General features: G+C 36.6%; 1 protein-coding gene and 1 long non-coding RNA gene across 2 annotated transcripts in view; one reads left to right on the top strand and one right to left on the bottom strand.

The window, feature by feature from the left end:
* Positions 1–15,562, bottom strand: part of ttll12 (tubulin tyrosine ligase-like family, member 12) — a 102,857-nt gene extending 87,295 nt beyond the window's left edge. The window contains exons 1-2 of the mRNA XM_028817741.2: positions 15,381–15,562; positions 4,195–4,361 (exon numbers count right to left, since the gene is read on the bottom strand). Coding sequence (XP_028673574.1) covers positions 4,195–4,361; positions 15,381–15,548 — 335 coding nt within the window. The 5' untranslated portion in view covers positions 15,549–15,562. The remainder of the gene's footprint in view (positions 1–4,194; positions 4,362–15,380) is intronic.
* A 20-nt stretch (positions 15,563–15,582) lies between these two features.
* Positions 15,583–17,320, top strand: part of LOC114663838 (uncharacterized) — a 76,770-nt gene continuing 75,032 nt past the window's right edge. The window contains exon 1 of the long non-coding RNA XR_007935334.1: positions 15,583–15,665. This is a non-coding gene — a long non-coding RNA (uncharacterized LOC114663838). The remainder of the gene's footprint in view (positions 15,666–17,320) is intronic.

Here is a 17,320-nt window from a genome sequence, read left to right as displayed (position 1 = left end):
ATTAATGTAAATACGTGAGCTGCCTTACGCAATTAGTCATCGCATTTTGATGGCGATTCTAATTAAGTGGGGATGATTCCCGAACAGATCTCTTATGCGATCCTTCCACAGTATCTCTCAAAATTATTTAGTTCAAATTGGTAATAAAGATTTCACTCCTGATCATTTTTTTTATCATTATTAATTTTGATGAGTCTTTAATTCGGATCAAACTCGGGCTAGCACTACGCTCAGAATTTGAAAAGCAATCACCTTAGTCAGTTGAGCCACTGACGGCGTCTTTTATTCGTGGCGAACTCGTTACTTTTGTGCTCCACAAAATATTGTAAAGTATTAATTAATGAAATATTTCAATACTTGATCAAATAATAACATCTGTGATTTAAGGATTTCACCTTTTCTTTCTCAAATGTGCTTACCTATATCATGGCAAAGTACAGGGATAAACCTTTATTTTCCGTCTACTCCATTTTAATTAAGTCAGAACAAAGAAAACATTTAAGGCTATTAAATGTGAGCTCAAGAAAAGATGAGGGTTAATTATAATACTAATAACAGGAGCGATTATAATGATACAGTGCAAAAGTAAATATTCATTGAAAGAGCCAGGGATCCATGAGTGAGGTGTCTTATTTTGTTTAACTCTTGCTATCATATAGAGCATTCTGCCTGTCAGCGTTAGTTATACAGTGCATCCGGAAAGTATTCACAGCGCATCACTTTTTCCACATTTTGTTATGTTACAGCCTTATTCCAAAATGGATTAAATTCATTTTTTTCCTCAGAATTCTACACACAACACCCCATAATGACAGCATGAAAAAAGTTTACTTGAGATTTTTGCAAATTTATTAAAAATAAAAAAATTGAGAAACACATGTACATAAGTATTCACAGCCTTTGCCATGAAGCTCGAAATTGAGCTCAGGTGCATCGTGTTTCCCCTGAACATCCTTGAGATATTTCTGCAGCTTAATTAGAGTCCACCTGTGGTAAATTCAGTTGGTTGGAAATGATTTGGAAAGGCACACACCTGTCTATATAAGGTCCCACAGTTGACAGTTCATGTCAGAGCACAAACCAAGCATGAAGTCAAAGGAATTGTCTGTAGACCGCCGAGACAGTACTGTCTCGAGGCACAAATCTGGGGAAGGTTACAGAAAAATTTCTGCTGCTTTGAAGGTCCCAATGAGCACAGTGGCCTCCATCATCCGTAACTGGAAGAAGTTCGAAACCACCAGGACTCTTCCTAGAGTTGGCCGGCCATCTAAACTGAGCGATCGGGGGAGAAGGGCCTTAGTCAGGGAGGTGACCAAGAACCCGATGGTCACTCTGTCAGAGCTCAAAAGGTCCTCTGTGGAGAGAGGAGAACCTTCCAGAAGGACAACCATCTCTTCAGCAATCCACCAATCAGGCCTGTATGGTAGAGTGGCCAGACAGAAGCCACTCCTTAATAAAAGGCACATGGCAGCCCGCCTGGAGTTTGCCAAAAGGCACCTGGAGGACTCTCAGACCATGAGAAAGAAAATTCTCTGGTCTGATGAGACAAAGATTGAACTCTTTGGTGTGAATGCCAGGCATCACGTTTGGAGGAAACCTGGCACCATCCCTACAGTGAAGCATGGTGGTGGCAGCATCATGCTGTGGGGATGTTTTTCAGCGGCAGGAACTGGGAGACTAGTCAGGATAAAGGGAAAGATGACTGCAGCAATGTACAGAGACATCCTTGCTTGAAAACCTGCTCAAGAGCGCTCTTGACCTCAGACTGGGGCGACGGTTCATCTTTCAGCAGGACAACGACCCTAAGCACACAGCCAAGATATCAAAGGAGTGGCTTCAGGACAACTCTGTGAATGTCCCTGGGTGGCCCAGCCAGAGCCCAGACTTGAATCCGATTGAACATCACTGGAGAGATCTTAAAATGGCTGTGCACCGATGCTTCCCATCCAACCTGATGGAGCTTGAGAGGTGCTGCAAAGAGGAATGGGCGAAACTGGCCAAGGATACGTGTGCCAAGCTTGTGGCATCATATTCAAAAAGACTTGAGGCTGTAATTGCTGCCAAAGGTGCATCGACAAAGTATTGAGCAAAGGCTGTGAAAACTTATGTACATGTGATTTCTCAGTTTTTTTATTTTTAATAAATTTGCAAAAACCTCAAGTAAACTTTTTTCACGTTGTCATTATGGGGTGTTGTGTGCAGAATTCTGAGGAAAAAAAATGAATTTAATCCATTTTGGAATAAGGCTGTAACATAACAAAATGTGGAAAAAGTGATGCGCTGTGAATACTTTCCGGATGCACTATATATATATATATATATATATATATATATAAATATTTATATTTTTTAGACATCAGACACTAGAAGCTGCTGACTAACCCTTCTCTTCGTTGTCAGTCTGTAGCAGCGAAAAAGTAAAAGCAATAAGAGTTTTAACAGATGTCATTGAAGTAATAATAATAATAATAATAATAATAATAATAATTCGTTACATTTATACAGCGCTTTTCTCAGTACTCAAAGCGCTATCCACAGAGGGAGGAACCGGGACGCGAACCCATAATCTTCCACAGTCTCCTTACTGCAAAGCAGCAGCACTACCACTGCGCCACCTGTGAGGAAGTGGATCATAAGTTTGTGTAACATTAATGAAAATGGCCAGGAGGTGTCACTAGAGAGGTGAGTGGAAATGCTTCGAAGCTTCGATACGATTACCGACACAATTGCTTCAAACGTTTTGATGCTTCGTGAGGCTTCACTCCGCCCATCACTAACTAAAAGTCTCTAACAGGCTGCAGACGCAGGAAATTTGTGTGTGGTCATGTGACTGCATGGCTAAGTCTGATTGGTGAAACGGAGTCATGTGATTATTGTTGCTACGTCTGATTGGTGAAACGTAGTCATGTGATTATTGTTGCTACGTCTGATTGGTGAAACAGTCATGCAGTAGATCCACTGGCGACTTCTCTTTGGCAAAAATATTGCGTATCTAACGTATAAATGTAAAAAAAGTAACGAGTCGAGTGTTATACAATGTAGCGGAGTAAGAGTAGTGTTTCTTCTTCACAAATGTACTCAAGTAAAAGTAAAAAGTATGGTGCAGTAAAACTACTCTTAGAAGTACAATTTTTTAAAAAAGTTACTCAAGTAAATGTAATGGAGTAAATGTAACATATTACTACCCACCTCTGAGCAATTGTGAAGATGTATTCCAAGACCCTGTCAGTGCTGCATTTTTATCTATATTTACTGAGATGATTTTATCACATTAATAATTTTAATTATTTGATATTGCGGTGTAAACTTACTAACACTGTAAAGCGCCTTGTGTATGGCTCATGCTGTGAAAATTGCTATATAAGATGAAAATCTTTTTATCTATATAAAATTTATCTATATAATTGCTATATAAGATGAAAATCTTTTTATCTATATTTACTGAGATGATTTTATCACATTAATAATTTTAATTATTTGATATTGCGGTGTAAACTTACTAACTCTGTAAAGCGCCTTGTGTATGGCTCATGCTGTGAAAATTGCTATATAAGATGAAAATCCATTGACTGAGAAACGGGCAGAAATGTAAACACAGGCACAATGAAGCAAACACAATTACATTTATGTGTCAATAAATTCCCAGTTAACAAATTTCTGGCATGTCAACTTTTGTTGGTAACAAGTGCCATCTAGTGGGTTACTATTACAAATGCATTTATCTACTATCTTGCCTGAAGAAGGGGCCTGAGTTGCCTCGAAAGCTTGCATATTGTAATCTTTTTAGTTAGCCAATAAAAGGTGTCATTTTGCTTGGCTTTTCTCTACTACTAAATGCAACTTTAAAGAAAACATCTAAGAAACAGATGGAATCTTTTTCCAATTTGATCACTATATCTGTTCATTTTAATAAAGATATACATTTTCAATTAGTTTATATATTTTGCTAACCTTATGTGCCACTCATACTGTCACTCAAAACTTTAAAAATGAATAAATCATTCAGTACGGCCCCCTTCAAGTTTTTATAGACAAAACAGTTGTGTGTCAAAAATCTGCCACATCACTGTCATTGGGGAATCAGAACCCATTATAGCAACAAAAGTATTTGTCATATAAATCACTGCTTACTGAGAAGGAAAAAATAACATTAAGAAGTCCTAACTGCATGAGTACATCCCTTTATCCATCTACCTGTTAGGATCTTCAGCCCGAACACCATTTTCATTGGTCACAATAACTTTACAAGAAAGCTCAACTCCTGGATTTGATCTTTTCTTTTCTTCAAGTTGTGGCTGTTCATCATCATCATCTGCTTCCTCTGTTCGCATTATACCAAAGAACTGTCCGGCATCAAAGACCTGAATAAGAGAACATTAAATCTGTTATTTTACTCTACAATAATGCAGGTAGTCTGTGCATCAAAAAATCCTTCAGGTGGGAGATGATGCTCAAAAATACTTGATAATATGACATAGGTTTCTCAATACAGTATTTGTGTTTAAAGGTATTCTCCTATCAACAACTATAAGAGAAAATAATTAAACTATATCCTGCTTACTGAAAGAAAAATTATTGACAGCATAAGATAACCTTGCAGATAATACAGTTTAGCAATGTTAATGATTTTCTATACAATTATTTTTTGTCAAAAATCTTAACTTGAAAGTATGTAATGCTATAATTAAAGAAGAATCTGAGCAGTGGCTGTTTCACATTCTGTGATTATAGGCTCCTGTGTGCTGCACTTATCTGTTACTTCAGAAGTCCTTATGATCAACAGTTTCAAATTGCTACAATAGTGTACATATAAAACAAGCCTTAGGTCCCTAAAACTACAGTACAGAGTTGAGTTATAGACGGTTGCAGTTCTGTATTTAGCCTTCAAGGATACAATGAAGATAAGGTTTAAGATAAAGCCAAAGAAGAATTATATATTTAGACTGTCGGGGAACATGGAATTGATTAATATGTGCACAATCCACTTATTAAATTGTATACTGTTGTTATACTTTACATAATCTATGAAGCAACTGCACTATATGACATTTTTCACATCAGCAAATCTGAAACTGCATGTAGTTACTTTACACTACCACAAAACACACTTTATGTGAAGTGCGAATACAACATTTACAATTAGAAAAATACAGAGCAAATACAGAGATGAGATGAACAATTAATCAAAACTGCTTCAAAAGAAAGTGTTATATACGCAAGTCCTAAAGGCAAAGTGAAAAAAAATGTGGGAGTTTCTTTTCTGGTACAACATAATAGCTTTACAATACAAGGTAAGTTAGGCTATAAAAAAAGCAATGTATGGTTCAGGGCTACTTAATCATGCCATATGTATCATATTGAAAAGGTTAGGGTGCTTTGCTTCATAACCTTGTCAGGCCTAATCGACTCTTTATGTAAGAATTCAGATTTGGAAAGAGTGTTTACACCTGGTAGTTACTGAAAAATTTGTGTGAAGTAACCTTGTCTGTTGTCTCGTTCTAGTGGACTGTAGTGTTACTACACTCATATATATTTTATCCCCCATAATCCGGTTCAGCATGGGGTACATTAGCATGGGTTGCAATTTAAAGTAGTACAGAGAATTTAAATCTATGCATCAATGTAATCTCAATCAAATTAAAGTAAAATATGTTGTAATAGCTAGCTTTAGGTCATGTAATAGTTAATTATTAAAGGCCCTAGCCTGTACATTTTTATGCTCTTAAATAACTATAAAAATCACCAATATTTATCAGCCCAAGGCTAAGAATGTGAAAACTAATTAAGTGAACAAGGAAATGGCCAGTTGGCAAGTGTAGCCTTCAACTCAAGATAACAGAGGTAAGAGATGGATAGAAAGTAATTATACATAATGAGCATAAGGAAATATTGGTGGAAAAAGCAAACCAACAGGATGAGGGAGTTGTGTCCTAGGAGTCGGATAGTAATGAAAAATGTACAAAGCAAGGTTGTTTAGTGATAAGAATTGTAATAAATATGAGGCTTCATTGAACTAAGACAGCTTTGTGCCCTATGCAATAAAGTCCTATTCTGGTTGCTCATAAGTATTTTTCTTTGAGGTGAGAATGAGTTTTTCTCCACAACAGTAGCCAGTCAAGCTAGGCTGTCACATCTTTTGTAAGGGAAAGGAAACTGATGTAAAGTCACATGGAGAATGTGTACACTCTACTTTGTCATCTTTACTTTTTTGTAAGCTTTTTCTAAAGACTATATATATCCAGACTTTGCTATCCACATTTTCTTTTATGATTTTCCCTAATGGTATTATTATTCCTGTAATAAACTTCTAACTTTCTAAACTTTGTCTTTATATTTAGAGTGATTGAGGTAATAAGGTAAATTTCTTTGAGCACCTGGAGCAGTGAGAAATGCCATATGATCCAAGCTGCAAGGTTTAATGAGCTGCGGATGAAGAGCTCTGTCCACTAATGAACAGTGCATTAAAGTAAAATATTCACTGGTTGATAAATGGCCTATAGCCAGGGATGTTGAGTCTTCGTACGTTTGAATATATTCTTGGAGACCAAAGGTATTATTTAGGTCTGAGATATATGTAAGACATCGCACGTTGTTCAAGCCTATGATAAGTAAGTCTCTTGGAGTACTAGAGAAAGTGGACTGTGCATGTGTTATTCATGCGGTACTTGTGTGGGTTAAAGTGCTAGGGAATAACGTGCACGTGTATGTGTCTTTCATATAGTACATTTGTGGTTAGAGTCTGTGTGTATGCATATATCTATGTATGTGTGTGTTAATCTTAAAGTGCAACAGTAGACCAACCCGGTAACGAACTTGACGAGTACACTTACCCTTAGTGAAAATAAGTAAAAGTTAAGTAGAGGGAAATAAAACGATAATACAAGCAATTAATATTTTGACTAGTAACACTGTATAACAGTAAGTTTAGGAACAACAACAGATTGTCATATATTACTGTTGTTATTAATATTATTCAGTAGGAAAGGCGGAACTCTACTGCCTCTTATATTTAAAGATTTGCTAAACCTTAACATTGTAAGGATTGCAAAGACAGCCTAAAATTGCAAGTGTTTGCTAAACAGTAGATCTAAAGAAACAAAGCACCCCAATCTGAAGAGCTATCCTCAGTGAGATGGGTTATGTTAAGAAGACAAGTCATTTACAGAGTTGAGATTACACAAGCAAAACTAAATATTTCATTTGAGCTTTGGGAACATTATAATAAATATATTTCCGCAGATAGTAGTAATTACCAGGCTGAAAACATTTTGATTACCTATTGCCCCATTACCATATGTAACTTCTGATCATTCAGTGTATAATAAATAACAGTTTCCAATTTCTGAAGTATTGCAAGCTTGCCTTATTTTGACAGCTAATTAAATGCTGCCTGACACTGCTGGTGCCTATACAAATGCTTTACAGGGGTGGCAAGTTCAGCCACAATTTTATCATGGTATGACAAATGTAAAACATCAGAGAGACATATCTTTCTTTAGTTTTCATGGTGCAAAACATCTGTTTCCTTACTTTCTTGTGACCACATTGTGCTAGCTGAGAGCCCATTGGTTAATTCTTGCATGTACTGGAGCACACTGCTATTATTTAAGACACAACCAAGCCTGCTTGAGTTTTTTTCTTTTTTTTGGCTTATTACAGACATACATGAAAAAAAACCATTGATTCATGCATTCATATGAAACTCAACTTTAGCAGTATTTGAAAAAATATACATTTACATACTTAAATATACATATGCTGTATGCATACATACATATATTATGTATATATCAATTATTTATTCATTTTTTGTCTATTTGATCAAACGCAGTGTCATCTATGCTACAGTCTACCCTGTCAGCACTGTGCAGAAGATGGACAAATTTCCAGTTTCTTTACCGGCCTAACAAGCACATACACACACTTGGGTTGTTAGTAGTGAAAGCACTGCAGACATCCTGCTCTGCAGATCCCTGTGTCACATGAAAATGAACTGAAATGCATAGCAGTCATGTACAAGAAAGCTGCATCTAGAATCTTTCTCCATCAATGCATGTGGCTCTAATCAGAAGCCCTGTTTACTAGAAGACCAGGGATGTAAATCCTGAATTACTTATTTTTAACACGATATGTATGGCTTGTATAATACAATGTGAAAATTTTCAAATGTGTTCAATGTGAAGCAAGGTCTTTTGTATTGAAAACCTTACACCAGACAGGCGGTGCTTTGATGAAATAATATAATCCAATGTAAAATAATGAAATCATTCATTTATCTCCAGTGGAAACAACTGAGCATCTCCTCAATGCATTTTCTTTTCACTACACTTTTAAATGTAGTCTGTTTTATTAATGCTATATTTGTTCAAAACTGCTAATCACCTCGTCTATTACTTCTCTGGAATAGACATGGAGAAACTTTTCTGGTCACCAACAAACCACAGAATTTGGGGTGACTGACAACAATGTTAACTTAAAAAAAACTTTTTAATACACTATTTGCCCTAGAGTGGAAAATCGTTAAGTATTTTAAACTGCAGACTGCTTATATTAATTTTCCATTTTTTTCTCAAATAAACCAGAATAAACTTATTTTACATGATCCTTAAAAGTAATTTAATTAAAGAGGCAATTCACATTTCTCTTTTATACATTCTTCCTATATTGTACTAGTAAATTATAACTTTGGTGTATCTGCATTTGTTTCAATTAGTTTAGGTATAGACGCCATAGAACTAGAAGCTGTTTTGATTAGTTTACAACCTGGGAATGGAAATATACTACAGACTCCACAGGACTAGAGGCTGTTTTCATTAGCTTATAACCTGGGAAAGGAAAGCAGTATGGAGGCACGCAAAAACATCAAACACTTTTGAGAAGAATCATTCATCACAAGGACAAGATAGCCAATCAAATGTATGTAATGTCATGCCGATCCCTAAATAAAAAGCTGCCCAGGACAACATCCACCCCTTGACATTGCTGATTTTTAGTAACCTTTTTCTAAAGACTATATTCTGACCTTTCCTATTTCATTTTCTATTATACTTTTCTTCTGTTTTTATTGTTATACTTAAATAAATACCATGTTGCTTTTACATTTCAATATGTTTATCTACAGCGAATGAAATAATAAAAGGGCACCTAGTGTGGAGTGATTGCTGCTTTCCTTCCAAAAGGGTTATCAAGGCTGAAAAGTCACTCCTCAATATTTACAACAAATGTGGTTAAAGAAAGATATTGGTTGGTTGGTAATTGGCCTATAACCAGAAGGTTGAGCTTTTATTTGTGTCACGAGGACAACCATACGTTTGTTAGTGCTGGTGATATTCCCTGTGCAGAGAGTTCTATTGTGGAGTGACTAGCAATTGGGATTTTGTCTGGATAGGATCTCTCTGTATGTGTGTATAGCTCTGTCCTTTTTTGAAATATTGTGGGGTGACAGACTTTGTCTGGATAGGACCTCTATGTGCATGTGTGTTAATCTTCATAGGCAGGAGTAGATGAACCTAGTAAGTGTACCTGGAAAGTAGTGCTGGGAGGTATACTGGTTCATACCGAAAACCGTTTTTTATTTTTGTTATGATATGGATTTTTCTTATACTGCAACACCGGTTTAAATAGCCTAAACAACGTTCGGAACGTGGCGCAGCGGGAAACTGTTTAAGGGGGGATCTTTTTCACTGCTACACCGCTAAACACGCATGCAACAGAGTACATGCGTTAGTGGAGGTATTGCATGCTGAAAATGGACAGAGAACATTCCAAAACTGAAACTGTAGCAGACGATGAAGTTGAACATGATGACACAGACACGTCTGTTGTCTGGAGATACTTTGGTTTTAAAAGGTTGGATGTGGACTATTATTATTTTCAAATGTGTGAATACTGTTTCTATAGTACTGGATAATACTGCAAGCCAAGTAGCACTTGTTTTATTTTATTTTTTTCAATGCTGTGTAATATACCTGGGTACTGTGTAATAGTGTGACAATGCCAGTCCCCTACAGACTTTCTCTTCCCACATGGGAGTTTGTTGAACCAACACCATCGATAGTTATGACCAAGATGAGCTGACAAATCTCATTGAAGCCAGGGGATGGTGGAAAGTGCTCAAGTGCTTTTATTAAAAACAGTCAAAAGTAAAACCAAAAGTGTCCATTGTGCAGTGTTCAAAAAAAAAAAACAGTACCCAAATAACAAATCCATAAAACCAGTGAAACGTGGGGATAAAATCCATAATAAATAAATCCGTTGAAATAGAGGTTAAAATGCAGTCTCTCTCCTCAACTGATCGCAGCCCACCACCTACTATCTCCCCGGCTCACCCATCACTGATGTTGCCACCGGAGCCTCTGCAGCAGGAACTCCTTTCTGCTGACCCCCGTCTTGGCTGCCGCCACACTGCGCAGCCAGACCGTCCGAGGTCGGCACACCTCCTGTCTTCCTTAGCGCTCACTCAGTCAATTTGTTGGGAGGTCTTACATCTCGCTTGCCCCACTCTACACGCTTAGTCAGTGGGGCGAACCAGCCCCTGGAGCGCCTCAACCTGCGCTCCCTCACGGAGTCCCAGCTCATGCTGCCTTCTCCTTCCTGGTGTCTGGTTCGTCTCCCATGACTGCCTTTTCCCTTCTTTAACCTCCTTCTGTTCTAACTTTTCTTTTCTCCTTCCCCCTATCCTGCCGGCCCATAAATATATGTTTCCGTGGGCGCAGCGCCTTAATCACATGCCACAGGGAGTTGATGAAGCAATTGAGAACGATCTCACCCACACTTGCAGGTGCGACTTGCCCCGATTACCTCATCAACTCCCTGCAGTCGTACAATCGCCCACTGAGACTTTTTTGAAGTCGCGGACCCACTATACCACAAATAGCATTATAAATGCAAGTTGCAGTTTTATTATTTATGTATATACTGTAGCTTAGCTTGAAGCAAGGTCCATATTAATGCATTTTGCAATATGATGGTTCACTTGGTAAAGATATCATCACCAAGTTGCTCTTGTTTTATTTTTTAAATTTTTATTTGGTGAATACTGTGTAATGTACCTGGGCTTGAAGCCTTGAAGTAATAGTATTATTAGTGGAAGTTGCATTATTATTTATTTTATTGTTGTTATTTATTAGTTTAAATATTATGCAGTTTAATGATGGTAAACTTGTTTAAAAAGTCACTTTAATGTGTCAGTGGACAGAGATTGTGAACATTAACAGAAAGTGTAGTTGGTTTACAAATAATATTTATTATTTATTCCTTTTCTAAGATAGGTTCAGTGCAATACAACTTTTGACAAGCAACTCTGGATATTTTACTAAGTCTAAATGCCTCTTTGGATGGTTGAAAATATGCAGTCAAAATTATAGTTTCAGTTGTTTGCAAAATTTGTTCAATAAAAAAGTTTATATTTTGACTGCAACCGTCATGCAATGTGATTCCTGCTCTTCATTAGGGTCACCCCCTTGAAAATTATCACTTTATGGGGCCATGCAAGCCTGTATTAATACTTGTGTGCACATTAAAATGCTTTTTTTGTACAATGTACAATTCTCATGACAATGGAACTGGTTATTCTTAGCCAGTCTACTGCAATAATTGCTGTGGAAAATGTGGTTAACATCTACTCATGCATGGGAAAGAAATATCATTGAATACTGTGAAACCGGTATAATTTTGAAAAATACCGTGATATAGAATTTTGGTTAGTCTCACAAATTCCACAATAATGCACTATTTATTTACATTTCAGTGTTGCCATTTGGTCCCCTTCCACTCTACACTGCTTGAGGATTTTAATTTCAAGAAAATATATTAATCCCTCTAATAATTAATAACTTAGTTAAGCACTGAGTGTTTCAAAATCAGGCATGCATAGTTGTGTTTTACTTGCAAAGAAAAAGAAAAAAATTCAAGTTCATTTAGTTCAGAATTGTCGAGGGCTGGTGTCTACCTTGATAGTACTGGGTAGGAACAAAATCTGGGAAGAGCTCCAATCCATTACTAGGTCCATAACTGTTCACATTCAGAATCATATAGGGTCTATCTATCTATTATGTTCATTTAACCTAGAACTTGACTTGTCTCTTTGAGTGCATAGATAAAACAGACTATGAACAGCAAGGGGAAAATGTGCAGACTCAGCATTGAGAGCAACTGGCTACGGGATTCAAAATGTAGAACATTAGAAGAACAACAATACTTGAACAAAAATTGTCACAAAAAGTCAATGTAGCTCATTTGTCAAAAGACATCCATTTACTATTTAATTTAGTTTTTTCAACATTATATTACATAATTGTTAGGTTATTGATCCTTAAGTGCTTCAAACTAACAGTGAATAAGTAGTCACCAGATAAAGACAGAACTAATAATGCAGTCTTTGCTCATAATCATTTTAAGAAAACTTATAAAGAAAACAAATTCTTAATTAAATAGTTTAGATATATTCTTTCAAACATAAAATTGTCATACTTCAAATATAAAGTAGTTTTTATCACACATGTAACATTAAAAAAATCAGCGAAACAACAAAGCTGTTCATAGATTTCAGGGAGCAGAAAGAATATCACAGTCTTCTAGATCAGAGGGGAAGCTCTTGAGAGGGTGAGAAACTTTACATTTCTTGAAATGACTATCACTGATGAACTGAACTGGACATATTTTGTCTATACCAGTGGCTCTGCTGCCTCAGACATATGAGGGCAGCTTGCAACAACAACAACATTTATTTGTATAGCATATTTTCATACAAATGATGTAGCTCAAAGTGCTTTACAAGATGAAGAAAAAAGAATATAAAAATTAGGCAATACTAATTAGCAAAAAAGAAAGTCAGGTCCAGTTGCCAGGGAGGAAAGGAAAAACAAAAAAACAAAAAAAAAAAAACTCCAAAGGGTTGGGGAATAAAACAAAATCTGCTGGGGTTCCAAAGCAATGAGTCTACCCTACCCCAACTAGGCATTCTACCAAACATAAATGGGATTTCTCCTGTTCTCACTAACTTCTACTGGTGCACAGTGATGCCCATCCCCAGTGTCTAAATCACATTCTATTAAACCACCTGCTCAGATGAAGTACATAAAACAAAGTGTGTTGAAGACAGCATACAATAATACCAGCATCCAGCTACACTTCATTAAGAACACATATAAGACTTGGTGCCTTAGGAAGACAATTCAGCATAATTAAAAACCTTATCCATCCTGCACTGTATCATTCCTGACTTTTCTCGCACCAGTACCAGGAACAGTTTGTAATATATATATATATATATATATATATATATATATATATATATATAGTACAAAAGGTGCTATATTGTGCCCGACAACAGATTGGACACGGGAAGCAGGTGTAAAATAAACAAAGAACTTTTATTTTTCTTCTGCTGGAGGGCACATCTTCCCTGTAATCCCTCCAGCCACAACACAGTCCCAAACACTAAGCACGCCAGTAAAGCAAAAGCACTTCTCTCTCTTCCACCACCACTCCTACTCAGCAAGATTTGTCCACCTTCACCCGACTCTGGCCGCTGAGTGGTGGTCACTGGCTACCTTTTATTGGGTACCCGGAAGTGCTCCAGGTGGTTGATTATCGACATCCTGCTACCCTTCTGGGTAAGGCGAAACCAGTGCCCAAAAGGGGCCAGCCGCTCCTGTTGAGGCACCCCCTAGCAGCACCTGCAGAACCCCACAGAGCTGCACAGAACTCCAACCCCCATGAAGCCCTGGGGGAGTCCAAGGCACCGCTGCAACCAAGGGAGGCTGCCATCTAGCCTCCAGGTGGAGATACTGGGCTTCCCACCCTTGTCCCCCTGGCAGATGTGGTGAAGGGCCGCCCCAGCCATCCGTCACTATATATATATATATATATATATATATATAGATATATACACACACTCATACACACATATACAATAATAGTGGAGGGTACTGAATGTATGTGTGCATGTGTGTGTGGGCATACTGTATACAGTATATATGTGTGTGTGTGTATGTATGTATATATATATATATATATATATATATATATATATATATATATATATATAGATATACATATACATACTGTATATCCATAGATCTGATCACAATCTGATTATCTGGGTGGTTGCCTACCAGGTAATGCTTATGGTTGGTCGGCCAGTAGGTAAACATCTGTCTCAACCTCTCAGTTGCAAGAAGCAGATGGTGTATAATAATAGTGGGCAAATATGCATATTGCATTATTGTATTATATTATTGTCAACTAATTGGAAACTGTCCTATGTACACTATACATGTACTAATGACAATAAACTTGAATGTATAAGAATCAACTGTCATTGATTAAGTAACTTGAGTGAAAAACAGAAGCCCTGTTTACTAGAAGACCAGGGATGTAAACCCTGAATTACTTATTTTTAACATGATATGTACGGCTTGTATAATACAATGTGAAAATTTTCAAACGTGTTTTTGTAACTCATTTAGTTTAATATAAATTTGGCATAAACAAAATGGGTATGAGTTAGAAGAGAAGGGTAAATCTAATGGAAATGGAAAATATAATGCAATTTAGGTCAGAAATTTTAAATGTGTCATTGTGTTGTATAATTTCTGAATGTGTTCAAATTTTGGGAAAATCTTTACCTCTGATTTACTAAACAAATCATCTACTATAAAAAAACGAATTAACACACCAACATATTCTATTCTAAACTGAAATATTCTGATGGGGGAACTTTACATCCAAAATGGAGATCTAAGATCCATTTTTCAAAACATTTAATCCGAGGAGATGTAGTTTTTCTTGGTAAAATCAAGCACAAGATAGGGAGAAACCCATCACAGGATGTGTCCATCGCAACACACACTCCTTGAACATCCCAACTTGAGTCACCAATCAAGTACACATCCATGGGATATAGAAGGAAAACCAAACTACCAGGACAAAAACCCTCTTAAAAGTTGGAATAATACGCAAACACCACTCTCCTATACTTGAGAGGCAGCATTGGTATCAAGCATGTCATGTAAATAATAGTAAACATCCATCCCTCATGCAACCCACTTAATCCACAGCGTGCAGGCAGAAGGCACGAACTGGTCTAAAATTCAAAAGCTTGGCTACAATTAACTTTATTTTTTCTTCCGCTTTGTATATCATTTATTTCTGATTAGTTCTAATGAACTCGTTTTAAATTGATCGATTGCTCTTATATTAGAAATGTCCGATTAACTCAGCCAACATTTTAAAATTATTATTGTTAAGCAATTATGTGAATGGGACGGGGGTAAATACACTACGACCACTAAATCAAGGCAGGAGTTACTTTTGAGTTTAGTGTAGGCTACTGCATTAGTTAGGGAAAAAAAAAATACACAGTGACAAACACAAACCTCGTTAATAAGCTTGTAATGCAAACTCTTCCAAAATATCTGTGGAACTGCAGATGACCTGAGAGCCGTTTCATGCTGTACTAAAAATTGATCAAAAGACTCCTCACAAGGAATCTCTCCAGCTTCACGTTGTGCCGGCGTCTCTTCCATGCCTGTCACACCCAGCATTCACTGCGACACTGTGCATAGCATTCTGGGAGAAGTTGTTAAAGCGTTAATGTCTCACAATCAAGGGACGGTTAGCTGGAGTTTTTCCTTCGTTCCCAACACAACGATAACGAAAGAGTAAGCGTTTTTAAGACCAATATGTTGTTTCAGAAGAAGCGGCCAATATGATGGGTTATTGTACTTTTGGTATTTTGTAAATGTTTTGCAACTTAAACTTTTTAGCCCTGCATAATTTTTTGATTAACTTTGCATTGCTGCTTACTAATATTACCAATGATAGAAACTGATAGGTAATGTAAGGGGTAAATATTGATAAAAATGACTGTGGTTCTTTGTAAACATTATATATTTTACGCGTAGTTTAGATGCATTCCCTGAGTATCATTGCTTTTCAAGATGAAAAGATTAAAATATATCTGAGCGGTACTTTCGTGCTGTGTTATTAATTCTCCATTCTTTCAAAATCCTTGTATTAATAATCGAATTTATTGAAGTAAATGGAAAAGAATAGATGAGGATAACTAATATCTAAATAAGCTAATAATAAATATGTATATACATATTACAGTATCAACATTTTCTAGCTTAACCATTGCTTAAGAGAAAGCACTATTTATTACAAATTCCAAAAAAAAAACAAAAAAAAAAAAAACTGTGTCCTAAAACTAAAACCCCACATCCCTTCACAGTCCTGGATTTTTACTTATGCTCTTAGTTCACCCCACCTTAGTTTACCCCACACAGTGACCTCAAAATACAGCATATACACACATAAACGTTTATAAAATGTACATATAGTGTTACATTCAGATGCATTAGAGGGTAATTGATATGAAAGTCGGTGCTTTTTACCTATTTTAGTTACGTCTTGGAAGGGTCAGTTACCACATTTTTTTATTAAATACTTTTGTAACAATCATTAAAAAAATAACCAATAATAAAATGTAATTACATGTGCTAGTAGACTACAGTAAATACAATGAAAGATTATTTGTGCCAAAATATTTGTGCCAGTCCAACATGTTATCTATATTGCAATGCAACACATAAACATGGTGCATTTCACTTTGTCGTGGTTTCATCATGTCATAATTAAAAACATCAACCAAATGATTGAATACTTTTCATAATTGTTATGTAAGATTAAAATGCAATACAAAAGCATATCACATTTGAAATAATGTCCATAGATCATAACTTAAAGCAAAGCAAACATATTGCATTTTGCTTAGCGGCTGCTCTGATGTATTGATTTTTGATTCAGGACCACTCATTAATCATGCCAAAGTTGAATGTAATTAAATGACCAATCAGCGTTAAAAGGTGGGGGCAGGGGGCATTCCACTTCAACATATTTCTGTGTTCTGGCAGTGTCGTGGCAAAGGTATGGCACTCAGTTTTCAAAGGAAGGCACACAGGAGGACAGCAGAATCAGTTTTTATTGTGTGATGCACATACAGACTCGAATCAAGTGAAATGAGTGCCCATCGACGGGCAAACCATGCTTTTATTACAGTTCTTATCTCCCAACACATTTGGTCATACCTGACCTTTTGCTTATAATATATTGGTGGTTTCCAGGTTATTCAGATACATAAAAAATATACAGGCATAAGCCTTTTGTAGTTTTAACCCTTACAGCTCTACATCTTGCTGTGTCACACCCATCACCTGCATGTCTTCTCTCACCACATCCATAAACCTTCTCTTAGGTCTTCGTCCTTTCCTCTTGCCTGTCAGCTCTGTTCTTAGCATCCTTTTCCCAATATACC

The sequence above is a fragment of the Erpetoichthys calabaricus genome, chromosome 1 (assembly GCF_900747795.2).
Source record: "Erpetoichthys calabaricus chromosome 1, fErpCal1.3, whole genome shotgun sequence".
In the NCBI taxonomy this organism is placed as follows: domain Eukaryota; kingdom Metazoa; phylum Chordata; class Cladistia; order Polypteriformes; family Polypteridae; genus Erpetoichthys; species Erpetoichthys calabaricus.
The sequence above is the reverse complement of the archived record's forward strand: the minus strand, read 5'-3'. Positions and strand labels throughout refer to the sequence as shown.